The 23,558-nt window shown below is 30.3% G+C and overlaps 9 protein-coding genes across 9 annotated transcripts, besides 1 other annotated feature; 5 read left to right on the top strand and 4 right to left on the bottom strand. All coding sequences in view use genetic code 12, as the record gives it.

Annotated features, from left to right (window-relative positions):
- Positions 1 to 420: 420 nt before the first annotated feature.
- Positions 421 to 1,944, top strand: SAM50 (SAM complex subunit; the record flags this gene model as incomplete). Its single annotated transcript, XM_711506.1, has 1 exon — positions 421 to 1,944. One exon carries the CDS (start codon positions 421 to 423, stop codon positions 1,942 to 1,944), a length of 1,524 nt encoding a protein of 507 aa, XP_716599.1.
- A 95-nt stretch (positions 1,945 to 2,039) lies between these two features.
- Positions 2,040 to 3,086, bottom strand: CAALFM_C305760WA (phosphopantothenate--cysteine ligase; the record flags this gene model as incomplete). Its single annotated transcript, XM_711505.2, has 1 exon — positions 2,040 to 3,086. One exon carries the CDS (start codon positions 3,084 to 3,086, stop codon positions 2,040 to 2,042), a length of 1,047 nt encoding a protein of 348 aa, XP_716598.2.
- A 1,154-nt stretch (positions 3,087 to 4,240) lies between these two features.
- On the top strand, positions 4,241 to 4,573 carry CAALFM_C305750CA (uncharacterized protein; the record flags this gene model as incomplete). The annotated part of the gene is made up of 1 exon (XM_711504.1): positions 4,241 to 4,573. The coding sequence occupies one exon, from the start codon at positions 4,241 to 4,243 to the stop codon at positions 4,571 to 4,573; it is 333 nt and encodes a 110-aa protein (XP_716597.1).
- A 393-nt stretch (positions 4,574 to 4,966) lies between these two features.
- SSN8 (cyclin-dependent protein serine/threonine kinase regulator) lies at positions 4,967 to 6,271 on the top strand (the record flags this gene model as incomplete). The annotated part of the gene is made up of 1 exon (XM_711503.1): positions 4,967 to 6,271. One exon carries the CDS (start codon positions 4,967 to 4,969, stop codon positions 6,269 to 6,271), a length of 1,305 nt encoding a protein of 434 aa, XP_716596.1.
- Positions 6,272 to 7,827: 1,556 nt separating this feature from the next.
- Positions 7,828 to 9,111, top strand: LAC1 (Lac1p; the record flags this gene model as incomplete). Its single annotated transcript, XM_711502.1, has 1 exon — positions 7,828 to 9,111. The coding sequence occupies one exon, from the start codon at positions 7,828 to 7,830 to the stop codon at positions 9,109 to 9,111; it is 1,284 nt and encodes a 427-aa protein (XP_716595.1).
- A 764-nt stretch (positions 9,112 to 9,875) lies between these two features.
- On the top strand, positions 9,876 to 12,794 carry KIP3 (tubulin-dependent ATPase; the record flags this gene model as incomplete). Its single annotated transcript, XM_711501.1, has 1 exon — positions 9,876 to 12,794. The coding sequence occupies one exon, from the start codon at positions 9,876 to 9,878 to the stop codon at positions 12,792 to 12,794; it is 2,919 nt and encodes a 972-aa protein (XP_716594.1).
- A 234-nt stretch (positions 12,795 to 13,028) lies between these two features.
- Positions 13,029 to 13,604, bottom strand: RCT1 (Rct1p; the record flags this gene model as incomplete). The annotated part of the gene is made up of 1 exon (XM_711498.1): positions 13,029 to 13,604. The coding sequence occupies one exon, from the start codon at positions 13,602 to 13,604 to the stop codon at positions 13,029 to 13,031; it is 576 nt and encodes a 191-aa protein (XP_716591.1).
- Positions 13,605 to 15,396: 1,792 nt separating this feature from the next.
- Positions 15,397 to 17,652, bottom strand: CHS4 (Chs4p; the record flags this gene model as incomplete). Its single annotated transcript, XM_711497.1, has 1 exon — positions 15,397 to 17,652. The coding sequence occupies one exon, from the start codon at positions 17,650 to 17,652 to the stop codon at positions 15,397 to 15,399; it is 2,256 nt and encodes a 751-aa protein (XP_716590.1).
- A 1,908-nt stretch (positions 17,653 to 19,560) lies between these two features.
- Positions 19,561 to 19,768: a long terminal repeat ((koppa-3a) Long terminal repeat (LTR); about 208 bp long, 10 copies per genome).
- Positions 19,769 to 22,165: 2,397 nt separating this feature from the next.
- On the bottom strand, positions 22,166 to 22,897 carry CAALFM_C305680WA (E2 ubiquitin-conjugating protein; the record flags this gene model as incomplete). The annotated part of the gene is made up of 1 exon (XM_711495.1): positions 22,166 to 22,897. The coding sequence occupies one exon, from the start codon at positions 22,895 to 22,897 to the stop codon at positions 22,166 to 22,168; it is 732 nt and encodes a 243-aa protein (XP_716588.1).
- Between the last annotated feature and the right edge of the window lie 661 nt (positions 22,898 to 23,558).

The raw sequence follows: 23,558 nt of genomic DNA, 5'->3' as shown, positions 1-23,558 counted from the left end.
ACGATAGTTATTCCTGTTGGTTGGTTGGTTGGTTGTTTTTTTATTCTATTTTACTTTTGGTTTTACGAATGATTTGTTTTTTATTTTTGACATTTATACTTTTTTTTTTTTCATATCTTTTGTATTTATTTATTATTATTGTTCTTGTGTATTATATAAATGGACTTTCCATAATTGAAGGTTAATTTGAATTATCATATTGCAACTGGGGGGATGTGTATATTTTGATGCAAAAAAAAAAAAATACGAATGGTTTAGTATTTACACACACACGCACACACACACACGCAGAAAAAGAAGTAGCCAAGTCGTGCCGGAACAAAACTTATTTTTCTCTGGGTGCTACAAATTTTTCACATCAAGAAACTTCTTTTCAATCCATAAATTCAAATCAATAACAACTTGTGTCAACTATTAACCATGTCATTAGATAATGAGCATGATCAATTCATGGATAATTTAAAACCAGCGGTTCCATCATCATCATCATCATTATCATCGCTGGATTTATCACAAGCTGAAAAAGAATTAAATCAATTACAACAAGATAAACAAAACTTGATGATACAACAAAATCAACAATATTTAGAATCATTATTTCAAGATCATAAACATCAACCAATTAAAATTAGAAATGTACAAATCACCAATGGTCAATTATATAGAGATGAATTTTTAAAATATCAATTTCGAAATTTACTTAATGGAGAAATCATGAGTTTGGGTAATTATGTTAAAAATGTGAATCAAATATCCAAAGATTTAATAAATTCCGGTATAATTGATAATTTACAAGTTGTGAATAATTTAGTTAATCCACCAATGTTTTCCAAGAGTCAAGCATATCATGTTGTCCCCGTTTTCAATATTGTTCCACTGAAAAGATTTTTCGCTAAAACGGGGACTAATATAGGTAATGGAGAAGGAGATGGATATATACAATTTCAATTTAAAAATTTATTTGGTGGTGGAGAAAATTTAATATTTGATGCTATAACGGGGACGAAAACTAAATCATCATATTTACTTAATTATAATCAACCCATTGGTAATAATTTACAATATATGAATGAGAATTTATTATTAATAAACACTAGAAATTTAGATTGGTTACAATCAAATGTCACTACTCGAGGAATGATTAATAAACTATATACCCGATTTCATGGTGATATTACATGCTTAAATCATGAAATTATATTGGAAAATAGTTGGAAAATATTGAATAACCACCTGAGTAAATCAATGCAAGTTTTACAACAATCAGGATCTCAATTTAAATCATCAATTTCTTATAATTTGAATTATGATACAAGAGATAATAAACATTTACCAACTAAAGGAAAATTTTTTCAAATTGGTTTAGAATATAATGATCCATCAATTTTATTCTTCAAATTGAAAAATCAATATCCATTTATCAAAACCGTGACTCAATCTCAATTTATTCATCGATTTCCATTTATTAATTCAAATTTAATCATCACCAATAAATTTGGATTATTATATCCTTTGACAAAAGACAAGAATTCATCATTGTTAGATAGATTTTATATTGGAGGACCAAATGATGTACGATCATTTTTACTTAATGGATTAGGTCCAAAAGATTATAATTCATGTATTGGTGGTGATTTATTTTTAAATGGTGGGATATCATTAATTACTGATATACCAAAATATAATGAATCAAATTTTAAAATTCATAATTTTATTAATTTTGGAAGATTAGTAGGGTTTAATAAAGATATTAGTCTATTTAATAATTTACAAAATTTGAATTTAACTTTAACTAGTCAATATTCAATAAGTTATGGATTTGGTATATTATTTAATCATCCTATGGCTAGATTTGAATTGAATTTTGTGTTGCCATTGGTTACTCATGAAAGAGATTCACTTCGTAAAGGTATACAATATGGTATTGGTGTATCATTTTTGTAAAAAGCAATAACGTTAATGGGGTTTAAAATATAGAATTTATTTATATTTATGTACATATATATATATATATATATTATATTATATAACAACCTAAGTTAGTTGTTATTATCATTTTTGGCAATCCAATCATCATGTACTTTAATTACTGCTGGAATCATTTTACTTTCAATTTCCACATTATCATTAATTTCTTGATCAGTCAATCTAATCCAATTTTCTTGATGATGACCAGGGGTAACAAATACAACTTCTTTTTTCCTAGTTTGTAATAAATTCCCAATAACCAATTGATGATGATATCTTTCTAATGCACTTTCTGCCTTTTGAATTAAAATATTATTATCAGTTTCTAATTTAAAACTTATAATCATTGCTCCTTGAGCCCAATTTTCTACTAATCGACTTAAAAATTTCGGTACTTGAGCTAATCTAATGACTAATTCACCATCTTGAGTAGCTGAACTTTGGATTTTATGTTGAGGCATTCTTGATTGTGGGATGAAAAAATCTGACACGGCAGCAGCTAAATAAAATAATGCTTTTGATTTCATAATGTGTAAATTCTCCAGAATTTCTTTTAAAGTATATAAATATTGATTAACTGTTGTGAAAGGGATTAATAATAATGAATTGGTATCTTTAGCTTCATTATATTTACGCCAAACTTGTAACATTTCATCAGCAAATTGATCATTAATTTGGATTTTGTTATCTTTTTCCGTCATGAAATCTAAAAAACAATTAGTTGAATGACTAAAATGTCTTGAATATGGTAATAATGAAAATTCTCGATGTAAAAAAATCACTGCATAACCATTTTCTAAAAAATATTCTGCTGAAGTAGCACCACGAGTTCCAGCACTAAAATTATCAATAAATCTAACGGTATTATTTTCTAATGGAACAGTGGTGCCGCCACTTGTCACCAAGGCAATTCTTTTATGGGAATGTTCAAGATGATATTTCACAAAATCTTGAACTTCAACAGCAATTTCCGGTAAATATACTGGTGGTTTATGATTTTTGAAATATTTATCTTCATCGGAAAGTTGTGCTGCAGCAAATTCGGGAATACTACGATCAATGGCTTGTTCAAATTCAGGATTGGCAGTATGAAAATTTTTCAGTTGTGGAGGTGTCATTGTTGAGTGGTTGATTCGTTGATTCCTTGATTAATTTCTATATTTTCGTAAATCTAAGTATAATATATGAAAAGTGCAAAAGCAGGAAAGGAAATGGAGTTTAACACTTGCAAATCAATATCAATGGGGAAATTATTGGTTGAAAAATGTTTTATTCACCAATAAACAAAAAAAAAAAAAAAAAAAAAAAAGAAAGGAAAGAAAGAAAGAAAGAAAGAAGGAACTTTTATTTATTTAATATTGAAGACCAATTATGATACAATGTAACAAATAATGGAAAGTTCTTGGTGAAGATTGTGAAAGAATAAAAAAGGAAAAAGGAAAAAGGAAAAAAAAAAACGAAGAAAAGAATCTGGAGATTTTGAGATAAATAATTTTTCTTTTTGGATTTTGATTCTTTCAGACAATCTCCGTTAAATTGTGTTGTGTTGTGTTGGGTCGCCCTCCATCAAATCTTTTCCCGCGGTCTACTCGTTTCCGCTATACGAGGGCAGTTGGCCCTGGTTACTACCTATCATTACCAACATTCCTCCCTCCTCCCTCCTCCCTCCTCCCTCCTCCCTCCTCCCTCCTTCCTCCTCCAACAATCATTCATTCAATATTTAATAGCCAAAATTAATTGATTGTGTTTCACTAGCTTTGCTTTCATTGTTTTAGGACGTTGTTGGGAACATATATTTCTTATTTGATGGATATTGAAACCTTTTTCTTTTGTAAGAGTTTGCCTATTTGGGGAATTTAAATATAGAACTACTCTATAATCTTCTGAGATGAGTACCGATTATTAATATTTTACATATAGTTTAACATTGGATACTATTTCATTGACTATAAAAAAAAGTTATTTATTAAATTGATGATGATTTTACCCCACAAATCAAATTTCCCGTTAGTTTACATAGCAAAAAGTAAGTGTGTTTTTAATTAAGACACCGAAAAAAAAAAAAAAAAAAAGAAACCACGAATCTTTTAATAAGCAATTTAAATTCTCCAAAGTCCGTCCATCACATTCCCTTATTCTTACTTCCATTAAACCTCTTTTTCAAGCATAATTGCCAAGCTGTCTAGAAAATGTAATTTATTTAATATATATAAATATAGATTGGTTTTCCGTACTTTCTCTAATTTCATTTACTAAACCACTTGTCCTACCAATGTTTTTAATAATACCACTAATAATATTTTCTCTGTTACTGATCGGGCAATCATTATTCATACCCACCACCATCACCACCACCACCACCACAACAACAACAACAACAATAACGATTGAGGCTGATAATTCGAATTTAATAACTTTACTGACAGGCCCACAATTAATTGAAAATGAAAATTATATTAAAATAACCAAATCGACAGATTTGAATCAATTATTTAGAAAATATCCACGAGGTGAGATTGTCAATGATTTTAATGATGTTGATGATCTTAATGCTAGGATTTTCATATTTGATATGGCTAATCTTCTAGAAGATTTACTTGAATAAAAGACATCAGGGAGGAGGGGGGGAGGGGGAGAACGTACTACTTATATATAAAGTACTTAATTTATACCATTTATTGTGAATTATATTGATTGTAAAAACTATTTTGTATTTATCACGTGACCTGATTACATAAGAATATTTTTTTTTTTTTTGACCAAATGAGGAATAATCTTTAAATTGTGTTTTTTTTTTTCTTCTTCTTCTTTACTTCAAATTCTTTTTCTTGTTTGATTATATAGGAAAGACTTAACAACCTTTCCATTATAAATTCGCCGACATCCAATTTCAAACCCAGAACTCCTTTCTTTTTTTTTTTTTTTACATTCAAAACAAAACAAGTGGACAATAATTAATAGTAGTAGTAGTAGTAGTAGCAGTATCGTTCTAACAACAATGTCAGCTGATTATTGGAATTCATCACAACGTAATCAATGGCAATTAACTCGATTTTCATTATTAGAAGCCAGAAGAAGAGTATTATTACTTGAACGGAAAATGATTCAAAATGGATTAATTAAAGATTATCCCAATATAATATATGATTATAATATGAGGATTTATTTACATAATTTATTAATTAAATTAGGTCGAAGATTAAATATTCGACAAATAGCATTAGCTACTGCTGAAATTTATTTAACTCGATTTCTTACCCGAGTTTCACTTAAAGAAATCAATGTTTATTTATTAATAACTACATGTATTTATGTTGCTTGTAAAATTGAAGAATGTCCTCAACATATTCGATTAATATTATCGGAAGCAAGAAATATATGGCCAGAATATATTCCTCATGATGTTACCAAATTAGCTGAATTTGAATTTTATTTAATTGAAGAAATGGATCTGTATTTATTATTACATCATCCTTATAAATCATTAATGCAAATCAATGAATTTTTATCTAATAATTATAATGTATTTGGTTTTAAATTAACAGTGGAAGAATTACAAAATGCTTGGAGTTTAATTAATGATAGTTATATAACTGATCTTCATTTATTATTACCTCCTCATACTATAGCGGTGGCAGCTATATATATCACAGTTGTATTGAAAAAAAATTTATCTCGAGTAAGACAAGGTAATAATAATGATAATAATATTAATATTAATACTATGCATATTTCTACTGGAAGTAGTACCAATCCAATCAACATCAACAACAACAACAACACTAATACCAGTAATAATAATGGAACTACTTCTACTACTACTACCACCACTGCCCAAGAAACTCAAGTTCTTGGTCAAGATGATAATACTGAAATGAATATAGATGATTTAATGAATTTGACTAAATCAAGTAATAATAGTCAAGATAAATCAGATGATAAAATGGATATTGATAATCCACTACAACTGCAAGTAAATTTATCACAAATTCAAAATCAAACTCAACATCAACATCAAGAATCTACCCATAATAACACTAGTAGCACTAATACTGGGCGAAATGGAATAAATGGACAAATCTCACAATCAAATCAAGAATTGAATAATTTTGATTTAGATATATTAGATGAAGACACCATAAAAATTAATAAATTTATGAATTTTTTAGAACATTCCCATATCAATCTCGATGAAGTTGTTGAAGCCGTACAAGATATGATGAATATGTATGTATTATGGAATCGATATAATGAACAAGGGGTTAAAAAGGCATTACAAGTGATGTTACTCAATCGGATTTAAAAAGTTTAACATTAACAAAAAAAGAACAATTTCCAGACTCAGAAGAAGAAGAAGTTTCCTGGAAATAAATATATGATTCAATTATACAAACCACTAATATCACCAGTATCACAAGGGATATAATGATATCATTATAGAAATATAAAGAATTGATGGACACATTGTTATACAGAAAAGTGTGGGTGTGTGGGAAATGCGAAAAAGCACCCAGAAAACTTATGCTTTGCTCACTCAAACAATGAATAATTCTATATATATATATATATATATCATTAAAGAGGAGAAATTAAACTTTAAAGATAATTCTTCGTCGTCACCGTCGTTATTGTGTTTTGTTGTGGATCCGACTATGGTAAGTAGTAAAGCGGAACCTCTCTAAGATTTGTTAAACAATTTTTTGAGTCAAATAACAGGTTTTAGTAGATTTTCAAGTACTGTATTGTATTGTAATGCATTAGATGTTCTCATTAGAATAGTAGTAGTAGTAGTAAAGATACCACAATCAAAATATAAAATATGTCAATTACAACAATAAGTCTCAAACAACAACAACAACAACAACAACATAACTTGATAACGTGTTCTTTCAAGTATTTATTTTTTTTTTTCTCTTTTTTCTCATTTTTCTCCAACGTGTTATGTTTATATGCAGGAGAGCCATATAATCGTTCCCAATCAAATGTATAACAAACAACAACAATACTAAAGACTCAACGAATATTAGGTATGATTATTGTTCTAAATAAACTAGATTAATTATTCATTAATAATATAAACTATTCAGTTGTCACCTATATATATATATATATATTAGTAATGATTGTGTTGATATGACAATATATTATTATTATTATATGCAAAAAGAGGGGATGCATGTATAAAACAAACAAATTGTATAATTGAAAGGAAAAGGAATTTTAGTCATTAAATGACTCTAACAGAAAAAGGGGACTCATAAGATGATGCAAGTGGTTTCTTCCAACCTGTTAATTAATTATAAAGAAGAATCTATATATATATATATATGAGTTGATGTCAATGAGGTTAAAAAAGGTCGTGTATATTAATAAAAAATTTCTTCAAACTAAAAAGTGAAACAAAATCGTACGTAACTCAAATTAAGAAGAAGAAGAAGAAGAAGAAGAAGAAAACAACGAAAAAAAAAAAAAAAAAATTTATGAAATTTTTCTCTCTCTCTTAAGAGGTTCAATATATATAAATATATCAAATCAAATAAACAAGGGGGACATTTTCTTTCTCTTTCTTTTTTTTAATTTTTTTAATTTTTTTTGAAATTGGTATTACATATCATTCTTTTCTTTAACTTCATATTATTGATTCAAGAATTATTCATCTTGATTGGTGGTGGAAATATTAATAGCTAGCCTTTTCTTTTTGTTCAAGAAAACTACCACTGTTTGTTAAATGAAATAAATCAAATCAAATAAAAAAAAAAGTCCATAATTACAGATCAATTAGAGATTAAAACTATACATTTTACAATAAACCAAAGCTATACATATATATATATAAAATAACTAGACTTCTTCCCACAAATGAGTTCAGGATCAATTGCAACTACAACAATACCCAGTACACCAATGTCTATTGAATCAATAGAAGATCATCAATATCATAATTCTTTTTTAGCCATGGTTGAAAGAAATCAAATACCGTTATCTAGAAATCTATTAATAATTTTATATTTATCACATTTATTATTACAAAATAACAATACCACTATTACTCCTTATACATCCAAATTTATACACATTCAAAATTGTGTTGGTATTGATGAATTCACTGGGAAATCAATATATGATATTGATATTAATGATACATATTTTGTGATTCATTCATTAGTCATTGTTACATTTCTTCGTTCATTCTTGATGAAATGGTGTTTTGAACCATTTGCATCGAAATTTTGTCATATTCATTCGAAAAAAGCCAAAACTAGATTTGCTGAACAAAGTTGGTCATTTGTTTATTATTCAATTTCATTTATATTTGGCGTGGTATTATATTGGGATAGTCCTTATTATAATAATTTAGATCAAGTTTATATCAATTGGCCAAATCATTACATGTCATGGGAATTTAAAACTTATTATTTAGTAAGTATGGGATTTTGGCTACAACAAATTTTTGTTTTAAATGTTGAAAAACCAAGAAAAGATCATTATCAAATGTTTAGTCATCATATCATTACTTGTTTATTGATTATTGGTTCATATTATTATTATTATTTCCGTATTGGTCATTTAATATTGATGATTATGGATTCAGTAGACATTTTTTTGGCAGCAGCAAAAATGTTAAAATACGCTGGGTTTAGTAATGCATGTGATGCCATGTTTCTTTTATTTTTAGTCAGTTGGATTGTATTAAGACATGGAGTATATAATTATATCTTTTATCATGCTTGGTATAAATCAGTTGATTTAATGAAAAATGGACAATGTGTTGAAGGATTGATGCAAAAAAGATGTTGGACTCCAGTTGTTATTGATACATTTTTGGGTTTACTCGGAGGATTACAAATTATAACTTGTATTTGGATGTATTTGATATTAAAAGTTGCTTATAAAGTTGTTACTGGATCAGGTGCTGAAGATGTTCGAAGTGATGAAGATGACACTGATATTGAGTTGGAAGAAGAAGAAAAAGAAGAAGAAGAGGAGGAGGAAGTAGGACAACCAATATTTGTGGAAAAAAAGGAAGAAGAAGTTGTATTAGAAATTGAAGAAGATAAATACTCTTTTGAAAGAGATTCATTTAGTTCATCATCAGAATCAACTTTGGACGAGAAAAAGGATATTAGGAAAAGAAAAGTATAAATTTGGAAACAACATTGGGTTGTGTTGAGTTGTGTTGAGTTGAGTTTCCAGTTTCCATTTATAGAGAAGGGACATTAAAAAGTGGCACATACAGTTTTTTTTTTTTTGTATGTGTTTCACTTTTTTAAACAAAGATTATTATTATTATTATTATTATGTACATTAGATATGATTGTTAATTTTGTTATATATACATTATGTGTTTATATGTAGTATGTGATAGGGATAGATAGATAGATAGATAGATGTTGTTAATTAGGAGGGGCAAGCAGGATGATAATTATCAATCAATCAGTCGGGGGGGGAAGAGGGGGTCAAATTTCCTAGATCTTAAAACTTTTGGTAGCGTCATAACGCGTCTAATTTGAGTTTTTTTCTTCTGTGTGTGTTCATAGTTAGTTTAGTTTAGTTTAGTTGTAGTGTACGCTTTTACAGAAACAACACAACCAAAAGAAAAAAAAATGTAAACAAAAAGACAAGAAAGAAAAATTTCCTTTTTGATTTGATTTGCTTTCCTCCTTTCAATACATTATTTATTCATTATACTAATAATAATATACTAGTAATAATATACTAGTAATACTATTACTAAAAAAAAAGAAGAGAGAGAAAGAGGAAGAACAAACAATAGCAAGTTTTATCTGTGTCAAAAATAAATCGTTCCCCATAACTGTCCTTCAAGCCTGTTTATACTTAATCCTTCTCATAAAAATCAATTAACAAATTCATTGTGAAACAACTTAGCCGCATTTGATTCCTATGTTATGTCTTACCCGAATAGTTTAGGATCACCAGCAACCGTTACATCAACATCAGTTCCAACTGCAAAACAATCATCTATCTCGGTAGCGGTTAGAGTACGACCATTCACTGAAGCCGAATCAAACAGATTAGTTAAAATCGATAATGACGATGTATTTTTAGGCGACGGGTGTCTCACCAGTGATAATAACAACAATAACAATAACAGTAATAGTAATGGCAATGGTAATGGTAATGGATCTAGTGCAGCAAACAGCAGTGGTGCTAGTACCTCAAGGCGAGCCATATTCAATACATTAGGTGGGCTTCGTAAGATCATTAATGTTGTTGATGATCGAATGTTGATATTTGATCCACCAGAAACCAACCCATTAACGAAAATGCAACGTAACGCATTCCCCAACAGTTTTAAAGGGTCAAGAATACGTGAACATCGATTTGTATTCGATCGATTATTTGATGAAGATTGTACCCAAGATCAAGTGTATCGCAACACTACTCAACCATTATTGGATTCAGTATTGGATGGATATAATGCCACTGTATTTGCTTATGGTGCCACTGGATGTGGTAAAACTCATACTATACTGGGGACACCAGAAGATCCTGGAGTTATATTTTTAACCATGAAAGAATTATATAATCGAATTGAAGAATTAAAAGATACAAAAATTATTGATATTAGTTTATCGTATCTTGAAATTTATAATGAAACTATACGTGATTTATTGAATCCCATGACTCAATGCAAAAATTTAGTAATACGAGAAGATGCCAATAATAAAATATCTGTATCCAATTTATCTCGACATCGACCTAATTCTGTTGAAGAAGTTATGCAATTGATTTTAGAAGGTAATAAAAATCGAACTTGTTCACCAACAGAAGCAAATGCTACATCTAGTCGATCTCATGCCGTTTTACAAATTAATGTCATACAAAAAGATCGAACTGGTGATATCACCGAGGAACACACTTTTGCTACTTTATCTATTATAGATTTGGCTGGTAGTGAACGAGCTGCGGCCACGAAAAACCGTGGCGCACGATTAAATGAAGGAGCCAATATTAACAAGTCATTATTAGCATTGGGTAATTGTATTAATGCCTTGTGTGATCCACGAAGAAGAAACCATGTCCCTTATAGAGATTCCAAATTGACACGATTATTGAAATTTTCATTGGGTGGGAATTGTAAAACAGTCATGATTGTATGTGTATCACCTTCTTCACAACATTATGATGAGACTTTAAATACCTTGAAATATGCTGATCGAGCTAAAGAGATTAAAACAAAATTAATCAGAAATCAACATAATTTGGATCGTCATGTTGGGTCTTATTTGAAAATGATTACTGAACAAAAGCAAGAAATTGAAGAATTACGAGCTCGAGAATCTAAAATGGTGGAATCAACAATCAATAAACGCAAAGATTTAGAATCCAAAGTTTTCAAAATTTTATTTGAAAGTCTTGAATCAACTCGTAAAGCCATTGCTAAACAAAATCAGGAGAAATGGAAAAAATATTTCATATTGGCGAAAAGAAAATTATTATTATCACAAAAGATTGAGACTGAATTGGTATTAGAACAACGAGATGATATTGATATAAATTCATTACTGATAGCATCGGGTAATGAATCAGAATCAGTTTTCAAAATCTATGATTTATGTGAACAATTAATTCTGAAAATTGAATATCAATTACCTCAATTAGAATCACAATATAGTCAACCAACAGATTTGGATTATATATTGGAAGATTCAGCCATGCAAACATTGAAAAGATTACAAGATGAAGAAGGATGGACTGAACATCATAGTGCTATATATCGTCAATCAATTCAGTCTATGAAACGTGAAGTTCATACCGATTTGTTATTGTATTCATCGATATTGTATGATAATTTGATTCATGATTTAAGTATATTTTTCTATATTCCTCGAGAAATTGGTAATTTCATTAATAATATTTCCAATCCAACATCATTGAATGAAGCTAATCAAGAATTATTATATAATATGACACTTGGTTTAGAAAATTTACTTAATGGTGAATTTGATAGTGCAATGGAACATTATGCCATGGATTATATGAAGAATAAAGTTGAATCAGAAAATCAAACTCAAACCCAAAACCAAAACCAAAACCAAAACCAAAACCAAAACCAAAACCAAAACCAAAACCAAAACCAAAACCAAGTCAATAGTTATAATCCGGATGAAAGTATGATGTCTATAGATAATGATATTATCCCAATTAAAAAACAACGGATTCTTTCACCACCACGACAATTGAAAAAACCGAAAAAATCAACTCAAATACCACCAATAACCAGAATAAATAATATTAATAGTGGCGGTAGTGGTGGTAATGGTAATTCTAAACTCAAAAAACCAAGTCATTGGGGTGATCGTGACAAGAGTGATTTGATGTATGATACAAGTATGGAAGAAAATTCATTAATCACATCAGAAATCAATTTTGATGAACCAGATGGAGGAGGAACTCCCGTAGCAAGATCATCTCCACCACCACCACTACCACCTTTAGTATCTTCAAACAAACCACCTAATGTTCATAATATTTTGGCCGATGTCAATGAATTAGATCTACCTTTTAATCCAACAATAGAATCTCTGCCCACTCAAGTTCCAACTTCGAAATTAATTCCGCCAACAGGAACAGCAACAATAACAGACAGAGATGATATTGATAATAGTAATATCAATATCAATGGCAATGGCAATGGCAATGGCAATGCAAATAATTTTACAAATAAAAGATTATTGACTGATCTTAAACGAAGTCGATCACTGCTGTTAATGCTGAATAAAAAAATAATGATGAATTTTACTGATTCAAAATTACCATTACTTAATAAACAAGCTGCATCAAAAATAAGTAATGATAATTAATCGAAATCAAAGTCAAAAAGTCAAAGTTAAGCTTTCTTATATTATAGTTGATCGATTTATAATAGGAAATTATAGAGTATAAAATAAGAAATTTTCTGGAAATTAAAATTAAAATTAAAATTAAAATTAAAATTATTTCTTTCTCCAAATAAACAAAAAAAAAAACGTACATAAATTTGTCATACATAAAATAAGACCCGTATCAATTGACAAGGACGTGGTGGGGTGAAGCACTTACCATCTACGGTCATCTCTTCTATCATCTCTTCTGTCACCTCCAAAACGGTCATCTGGTCTACCGCCACCAAAACGGTCATCTGGTCTGCCACCGCCGAAACCACCTTCGTGTCTTCTATCGTCTGGTCTGCCACCACCGTAACCACCACCATAACCGTCATCTCTTCTATCATTGTAACCACCACCGTAATTATCATTTCTTCTATCGCCTTCATAACGATCATCTGGTCTACCACCACCAAAACCACCTTCATGTCTTCCGCCTTCGTGTTTACCACTACCACCATATTGTTGCTCGTGTTTTTTATGTTCTTTACGGTCTTCATAAGCATCTTCTAGTTTATTGGCACCAATGGCACCCCCAATGGCACCTAATACAGTACCCAAAGTACCATGTTGTGCCTTTTCACCTAATTTGTGACCACCATAACCACCAGCAACACCACCGGCGACAGTAGATAATAACCCTCTGTCTTGTTGTTCATCATTTGATGATGATGATCCTTGATTCGAGGATCTTTTTGGATCATAATTGGATTGATCACCAGATGAATAAAAATCGTTAGCTGACATGGCTTTTATTGTTTTAATATTGATTCAATTGAGTAAAAAATAAAGAAAGAAAGAAAGAAAGGAAATTTTGGTTTGGGAAAAATTGAAATTGAGTTAGAGAGAGAAAGAGAGGAAGAGAGGAGATAAGTGGAGTATTTATATATTTTTAGATTTTTCTTTCACCCACCCCCTTGAAAAAAAAAGAAAACGAAAAATAAATGCTGAGCTGGTTCAATTCGTTTCAATTGCTTAATTCAGTTGATTAATACTTTCTTAAATTGAAAACCTGAAATTTCTATGCAAGTTATAGTGACTTACGTAATAGAAATTCCACGTTGGTATTTCTTTCTTTCTTTCTTTTCAAGCTTTTAATTTTCCAACTCCCTATAATTAATTTGTTACACAAAATTAGGATTAACGAGGAGAATAAAAAAAAGGAACAAGTAGAACCGAAACAAGAGCCAACTACCCAACGAACCACAGCACCACCCAAAAAAAAAAACAAAAGGCCTGATCAAAAAGGGGGCGAAGGTTTTTAGACGGAAGAAAGAAAGAAACAACAACAACAAAACACCACCACCCCTTCCTAAAATGGAAATTAAAATCGACAACAATAGTGTTCCTCAAGTTTATTACTGTCCACTGTTAAAATCATCATGGTAGTTATTCTTATACTGGCAATTTAAACTTTGTCATCAATCAACAAACCCAACCCCCTACAACTGTGGCAATTTCGTATTGTAAAAAAAGAACAAGTATGAAATCTCTGTTTTTCAGGGCTTTTCATTCACGGTGTTTTTTTTTTTTTCAAGCTAAGCCTCACGGACAATAATAATTCAACGTGACTAAACTACCAGAAACTGCAAATTCAAGCTAAGTTAAAACATGCACAAGCATACATACATATAGCTTTTCATATATATTTGATTGTATTTTTTTTTTTTAATTGCCGAAAGTACTATACAGCCTGAAAACATCCTGGTTCAGTAGAAACCATATCACGCAGTCGCATAAAAAATGAATCGATATAGTAGTTGTTGTTGTTGATGTTGTTGTTGTTGTTGCAATGTCATCATTTTTTCTTTTTCTGTGCCTCTCTGCCCAATTGATTAAATAATTACTTTCTTTACAAAACTGATCCCCCACATAATTTCCAATTGATGATATTACTACTACTCCTTCCTTGCTATTGAATCGCTAATACACGGTTGTTGCTAAAAGTGCAATTACGTAGTTCAGGTCACGTGTTCTTGCTCATAGTTTTCACACTATTGTTGATGAGTTTTTGTGTGCTGTTGCTGTATCGGGCCGACAATAACAAAGAGAAGTGGTGGTCGTGTACCTTGGCAACAAATTCTTTGAGTTGCAATAACAACAACAGTAGCAGCAGCAGCAGCAGCTCACTACCTACCACACTGTTCGACAAGTACTAGTCGTGCTTGATTTTCAAAGATCAGATCTTGGAAAGGACACGTAACAGAAATTTTCTTTTTTTTTTTTTTAATTTTTTTTTTTGCGCGTAACTAAGTAACTCTGGTAAAATGTTCCTTTTAACGTGTTGAATAAAATTTCTATTATCAATTCTCAATTCAATTCAAAGCGATATTTGTATTGAAAGAGATATTATATAGATATTTTCAATATTGCAGAGACTAATCAAAAAAAAAAAAAAATTATTAAATATACTATAATATATAATGTGTGAAACTAACTAACAAAAACTATCTCAAATTCTCTTTCAACTCTATCCCCTTCTTTCTCTCTCTTTCATTAATTGATTTATTGATTTATTTATTTATGCCTTTTTAGGATTTTACATGATAACACAATCTTTTTCTTGAGCAAGAGATCCTGAATTAGTTGTAGAAGTTCCATCTTCATTATGAATTACTGGAGGTTTCTTTTTCCATTGTTTTTGAATGGTTTTAACCAATTCTTTATCAGTTAATCGTTTCAAAGATTTTTCATCACCATTTTCAGCAGCTTTTTTATACCATGATTGAGCTTCATTAATATTTTTAATACATCCAATCCCTTTTTCATAAAAATTTGCTAAAGCAAATTGAGCTTTTGGTAAATTACAATTGGCAGCACGTTTAGCCCATTCAAATGCTTCATTATCATCTTTAGGTAAATATGGTTCACTACCAACTAAATACCAAGCACACATTGCCAACATTGAATTTGGATCACCTCCTAATGCTGCTTGAGTATAATAATGAATTGATAAATTAGAATCTTGAGGAACAATTTCTCCAATTTCATAATGATGACCCAAAATGGCGGCTGATTGTAAATGACCTAATGCTGCTGCTTGAGCAAATAATTCTAATCCATATTTTTTATCAATCAAGACAATATCTTCAAATCCATTATAATATAATTTACCCAATTCATAAGGTGCAGCAGCAGTTAATTCAGTGGCAACATTAGCAGCCCTAGTTAACCATTTAATACCCATTTTTTTCGTATTCATATCATTTGCAGGTAAACCCATTCTACCATAAAATGAATAAACTCCCAATTTATACATGGCAGCAGGATGATTTCTTGATGCGGCAATTTTTAAAAATTCAACCGCTTTTCTAGAATCTCTACCAGTTCCTAATCCTTCTTCATAACAAAATGAAGTTCTAAAAGCACTTTCAACATGTCCATGTTTCGCAGCTGATTGAAATAATATAAATGCTTCCTTATTGTCAATTTTATCTAAAGCTCCTGAACTATACGCATCAGCTAATAAATATTGGGCTTCAACATAACCTTTATCAGAAAGTCGTTTCAAATATTTGACAGCTTCTTTTAATAATGCCTTTTTCAATTTCTTTTCATTACCTTCCAATTCAATATTATTGAAATCTATAGATTTACTCTTGGTATGTTTATCTTTAGTTCCATTAGTAGTAGTAGTAGTAGTATTATCCAATGGACCTTTTCTTGGTGAATTTTCAATTGATCTGGTAAATGGAGAATTAGTTCCATTTTGTGAACCAGAAGATTGTGAAGAAGATGTAGCATTATTAATCCCTGCTATATTACCATTTTGACTTCCGTTGCCATTACCATTGCCATTATTGACCATATTTTGTAATTCTGATTCTAATAATAATGCTGTTTGTAACATATATTGAGCATATTGAAATAAAACGTTAGGATCGGTAGATTTTTTAGCATTTTTCCGATACAATTCCAATGTTTTAATTCTAGGTAATAAATGACTGGAATTTGCTCCCAAATACAGTTGAATCATATTTTGATTGAAATCAATCATTGAAGCATTATCACTACGATCATAGAAAAATGATGATGTTGAAGATACCGATCGATTATGACCAAATTTATTACCAGTATGAACCGCCAAATTGTTTTCCGATTGAGAATGATAAATATCAGCTTGATTCAAATTCAAATTGGTTACTGAAGATGTAGCTGATAACGGCACTGATGGTGGAGAAATCACAATACTTTCTTTAGAGGCAAATACTGGAGGTGGACTAGGAGCATCATAAACTGGATATGGAGCATCAACTGGTGGAGACTTGACTGGAGTTGCATTTAATGTTGGTGAAGCCTTGAATTGATCTTGTTGATAAAGATTGTTTGAGTCCATAGGTGAATATGGAGAATTTGAATAACCGTCAGATGCATATTTTATAGATGGCGAGAATTGTTGTTGATTTTGGTGCTGTTGTTGCTGTTGTTGTTGGATTTGTTGAAACAGTCTTTGTGACGACAGCAGATTATTCAGACGTTGATTTGGTGGTCTTGGAGATATTGGTCTCTGCAGTTGAATATTCTGTTGATTAAATTGTGCTTGATCACGCGGTGATATAGATTGTAGTTGCATATTGGATCCCGGTGGTTGTTGTGGCGGCATATTGACACTTTGATTGACAATATTCCCACTACCGTAATTTTTATTCTGGTTAGGTGGTAAATGTAAATCCTCCAACCCTGAAGTCACTTCTGTCATACTTGGAGGATTAGATGAAGATGATTCACTTGGACCAATATCCTGAGTCGGATAAGGAGCAGTGTTGCTCACGTGACGATAAGGATGATCACCCATAATATGTAATTATACCTACCTATGGGAAGTAAACGAGGTGGGGGCGGGGGATAAATGAAGAGTAATATCAGGTTCAGGGTGATATTACTTTAATGACAATGGTATGCTGAATGGAAGAAGGTTGATATAATGTATATATATATATATATATATCAAACTGTGCAACTGTTGGACAAAAAAAAAAAGGGGAAATAGAAAGTGGGTGGAAATGGATGTGGTGAAACGAAGGTTGCAGTTGTAGTAATAATTTAATATAGACAGGTTGGTTTCTTTAAAGGGAATAGTTTATCCACCTGTCGTATTAATCTATAATGTAGAGAGTAGGAGGGAGTGGGGGGGAGGGAGGAAGGAAGTGTTGGTAGTTGATGGTGGATGGAAGAACAACGAATTTCAAAGATTGAAAGGGAAAAACGGGAAAAAAAAAAAAAAAAAAATTTAATTAAAAAAGAAAATTTCGAAACCTTCAAAAAAAAATTCTTTCCTCCTTTCTGTGTAAAAGAAGTGTAGTGAGTGTAGTGTATGTAGTGAGTGTAGTGTGAATTGGTTGTGGGCGGGTGTGTGTGTGTGTGTTTAAAACTTTAATTAAAAATTATTAATGGAATGAAAAATATTTTTTTTTTTCCTCTGCCTTTCTTCCTTCGTTTGATTGATTGATTCTGGGCTAAAAATTTATTAGTGTTTTAGTGTATTGGGTGTTAATATTCGTGTTTGCTTTTTCTCTTTTCTTTTTTTCCTCTTTTCTTCTTTGACCGTTTGATTGCAATAAAATGTCACTTTAGTTTATTAGTATTCAATTTTCCAGTATTTCTTTAAAGCTTGGTGTGTTGTTTTGAAAACTTTGTTATGTCGGCCACAAATCACACAATTAATGAATTAAGTAATTAACTAACTAAACTGCTAACAAAAAAAAAAATGAATGTAGTAAAATGGTAACAAATGTCGTCTCGAAAGAAAAAAAGGTTACTTGAATGCTTCGTTTCGTCTTTTGTTTTGTACCACAAACTTTGAAGACAAATTTATTTCTTTCTCTTTAAAACAACAAAACTGTCCGTCTAAATTGATTTTGCAAGTAAATTCCTTCTTTTTCTTAACAAATTATGTTTATGTGATTATTAATGGGGAATTGAATGCAAATCTAATGAACTGAATCTCTATCTCTAATTCTATGAGGGTGTCTAATCTATATGTCTAAGGGATCTAAAAGTGATTCTGATTCAATAATCAATAATCAATAATGAAAAAAGTGATATATGAAACCACCAATAAAGTCTGGGGAACGAAAACAATGGATTGAAAATATTTCTCTGATGTTTAAAAAAAGAAAAAGTCAATAATATTCAACTTGTTTTATGAGTTGAATATTGTGGAATGTATCCGGAATGTTCAAGTTTTGGGTATATGTTGTCACTTCCAACTAGTGTTCTTCTATATCGTCTAATGATGATGATTGGGGAGGGAGGAGAATACAATGGATGGATGGAGGAGTTTTCTCTTCTATTAAAACTATCGTAATTATAACGGGTTATAAAGCCTCCAAAGAGTGATTGTTTTCTTTTTTACCAATTAAGTAAGGAGAATGAACTAAATCTGAAAAAATCTAGTAGATGTGAGTTGGATTAAATTGCAAAAAAAAAAAGTAAATGGAAGTCGTTGAAATAAAAAATTAACAATTATATTTTAAGTGAAATTTGTTTTTTTTTTTGATTGCTGTTTCTTTCTTTATAGTGTTACTCTGATAACTTTCTGTCTATGCAATCTTGATCAAACGAAAAGGCGGATTTATTTGGTGATAGGTAGTAAGTAGTATATTAGAAAAAAATATTATATATTTATATGTAAAGTAAAAGGAGGCGGTGACAAATTACTGCAAAGCTGGTAAGTAAATATATATATAATTTGTAATATGTGTGTCATAGGCCTGACAGGGCATAAGTCCTTTAGGCATGTGTATTTGGGGAAAAAGCGGATAGTCGTATGAAGAGTAAAAGTATAAAACTACGTAAGTAGAGGTGGCGAGCACCCATATTTATAGTATGGTAAGGTGGATGTGCGAGCACGTCATCGCAATAGTAGTGTGTTAACCGAGAATGGTATAACTAGTAACGTTCCTATGACAATGTGTTATAATGTGTATGTGCACACTTCCAAATTAATGTTGTATTGTAGTACTTTTTGGCCTAGATTTGCGCTTGTTTTGCAGTAAAACTGTGGGTACAAGGCTATAGCTGGTACTGTTGGTGGTGATGATTATCAGTTGGATTGCTATTAATGATTACACAACTATACATCAAACCAAAAGATAGAAAAATAATGTTTCAAAAAAAAAAACTCCCATTTTGAGCCATTATATTTATACTTTTGGGAATTTGATTGTTTCAGCTGCGACGTGAAAACGTGTTATGACATGATGCTTAAGTTACATTAAGCCACTTTTGTATACATATACAATGCCACTTTTAACGCGTAGGTCTATGTTTATGGACATTGATAATAATAGTAACAACTTAGTTGGAATAACACTGTTAGTGAGTATATAATTTAAATGACGTAACCGGTCACTCACTCACTCACTCACTCACATCATTAGTCATATTCTTTACAAAGTTTCACTAGTGCTACTTACCTCTGGAGGTTAGTTAATTGATACCGTTTAATAAACGTGCCAAAAATGAATACAAAATTAAGTTCAGAAATCCAGAGCAAGCTTCTACATTTAGCAAAATTGAAAAATTGATTCCATGTTTGTCAATGCCGTAACTGATTTTTGTTGCAACTGTTAGTGCTTAGGACTGCATAGAAATTGATTCTACGTGCTATTTAATTGTCTTTAACGGGATTATCGGACAAGTTAAAAAACCTCCGACTTCTGGTCATTGTCACTAATGAACCAATAAGAACCATTTTTGTCTTACCCCATAATCCCCTACCTCCCTCCTTCTACCCTTCCATAAACTAGAACTGAAAAAAAAAATAAACTGATTGCGAATTCGGTATTATCGAATTAACGTAATATGAATAAGAATTGAAATCTTCTTGAGAGTTGACCTTGGAAACAGGAACTAATAAATCTTGATTATATAATCATACATACATATATATATACATAGTTAATACACAATTATACACACGTACACATACATTGTGATATTAAAATTTTTGTTACTTGATTCCAATTACAACGTATTCTATCCATCGTCACAATCTATTCTTGGCAATTGGACTCTATTATTTTTTAGAAACAATATCATTCTGGGAAAACAACACTTGGTCTTTTTCTTTTTCTTTTTCTTTTTTTGGTCCAAAGTTTCTTGTAAATTGGGACAAACCCTTGTTGTTGTTGTTGTAAAAATTATGCTCTGCTTTTTCTTCGTTATTGTTTACAAATCTATTTTTAGTGACCCAGTGCAGCAACAGAGAGAGAGAAAACTAAAATTGAAAAAAAAAAAAAAAAAAAAAAAAAATTCTGGTGAAGCGAATAAAAACACAATAGAGAATTAGAAAACTAGAAAAGGAAAAATGTCTCAGGTACACTTTCTTGATGTAGGACAATAACGAAATTGAAATACTACACGATTTACAATTCTTTTAAGGTAAGAAAGAAGTTAGATATCCAGACTAAGTTTTTGATTTCTAATTTTGGGGTTCGTCAAAAAAAAACATAAAAAAAAAATGCTTGATAAATTGTTGTTGTTCAGTTTTGTCTATCTTGGCAGAAAAAGTTTATTTTCACTTGCAAATTTCTGAAACAAAATAAAAAAAATGGTAGATCAGCGAAGACAGTAAAAAAACAGAGGGACTTATCATTAAGTCAGATTAAAAAACCTGGAGTGTTCACCAACATTGGTTAGTATCCTGAGAAAGAAATCAAATTGACAGCTTATGAGTAAGTAAGGATTTTGAAATAACGAATACGACTAAAAGTGCAAACTTATAAATATCTGTTTCTGATGATGGTTGACAATATCTAACAAACGTTCAAACACTTGATAAATTCAAATTTAAGAATCAGATAAGTTTAAACACCAATTTTGATAATATTTTGGTATCTATTTCAAACCAAAAGACACTTTATAATATAATGTTAACCGATTCCCCCAAAAACCATTTCAAAACTGCCTTCCCAAACAAGTGGGTATTTTTCACTTGTTTTTTTTTTTCTATTTGTAAACTCATTCCATTGGTCTTGTTATTTTCTTTCATATGATACCTTATATATAACTCCATCTGCAAATGAATCTGTTCCTGCAATGTTTAAAAATTGTCATCGTATATGACATATGGTAGCGTGTACCAATTATGTCACTTTTTTTTTTTTCTGTACTGTCTCGTTTGTGGAGTTTCGTTTAGCCTAAACATCGTAATTAACTTTTAACTGTGGCAATTTCCCTAACAAACTTAATAATTCAACTTGATATAGATAACATCAAATAATGATTATAAGAACAAGTATTACAAGCATACATACATATATATATATATATTACCATATTGTAATAGTTTTTATCTAATTTACTTACATAATAACACACATTCTATTAGAATTATCATTATCTTGGTTTAGATTTTCATCATCTTGGTTTTGTTTTTGTTTTTGTTTTTGTTTTTGTTCTTGTTCTAGTTGTTGCATCACTCGAATTCTATCTTCTGGATCTAAATCTTCCAAATTTGCCAATTGTTCTTTTTGATCACCTTGTTGCTGTCCATTTAGTTGTTGTTCCTTTTCTTGTTGTTCCAATTTAACTTTTTCAGCAGCAATTTCTTCATGATATTGTTTAACCAAATCAGGGAATTCTCGACAAAATCTATCATTATCAACATTGAATTTTTTAGATTTTTGTGCTAATACTTTCCGATGATTCACTGATGTATTAATTGATCCAGTAGTTGATTCTTCACCAGTGAAAAATGATAACATCCCTGTTAAAATCGTCAGAACTGACCATGCTGGATTCCAAGTATCAGGATGATAATCTGACATTGATAAACAAATACGAGTATTGGGTTTAAATCGTCCACTAGGAGTAATCATTAATATCGATGGTGGTTGAAATGGATATTGTGGAGGAAATCGGAGTAAGCCATGATATTGTCCACCTTCATATGGAGTATCTTGGGGTCCAGTAAGAACATAATGCCATTCAAGAATATTATCTTCTGATGGATGGGCAATTATATATGGCGGTGGATTGGCTTGTATTGATTTATATTCTTTATTTAAACGTTTAGTTGCTTGTCTTGATGCCATGATACAAAAAAAAAGAAGGAAAATGCTAAATGGTGATATTAATGTCTATAAGATGTGGGTATGGAAAGAAGATATTCTTGGTGATTTTATTATTTTAGTTTTGATAAGCTCAACACAACAAAAAAAGAAAAAAATAGAAAGGAAGAGAAAAGTAAATTTACGTTTTCAGTTTTTTTTTTTTTTTTTCTTCAACAATATTAAATATTTATATACTGTATATAAATCTACTTATTTATATATATATATATGTATATATACTGTTTCATCCCCCAAAAAATTGAACATTGGGAAAAAGAAGGGTAGAAAAATCCTTTTATAGGACTATAGAATCATACTATAGATAGGATTCCTTTCCCTGATGGGAAATATACTTACAAAAAAATCCCACAATAAAATAAATAGATAGGTTGGGAATTCCCTATAACAAATGAGTACAGTCTCAGCTGAAACTATTTTTTTTTTTTCAATTTTTATATTTTCCAAATTTTTTTTTTTGTTTTAACAAGTTTTTACTTTATTATAATAATTAAAAAATAAATCAATCTTTTTAACAATCCATTGATAAAACCTCGCACCAATTGTGGTGTAAAAGGGCATAAGACAACGAGCTGTAAAAAAGCTCTGTCTACCACAAATCTGGTTCTAAAAAGACCAGAGACCA

Source organism: Candida albicans, chromosome 3 (assembly GCF_000182965.3).
Source record: "Candida albicans SC5314 chromosome 3, complete sequence".
In the NCBI taxonomy this organism is placed as follows: domain Eukaryota; kingdom Fungi; phylum Ascomycota; class Pichiomycetes; order Serinales; family Debaryomycetaceae; genus Candida; species Candida albicans.
This window is presented reverse-complemented; position numbering and strand designations above follow the sequence as displayed.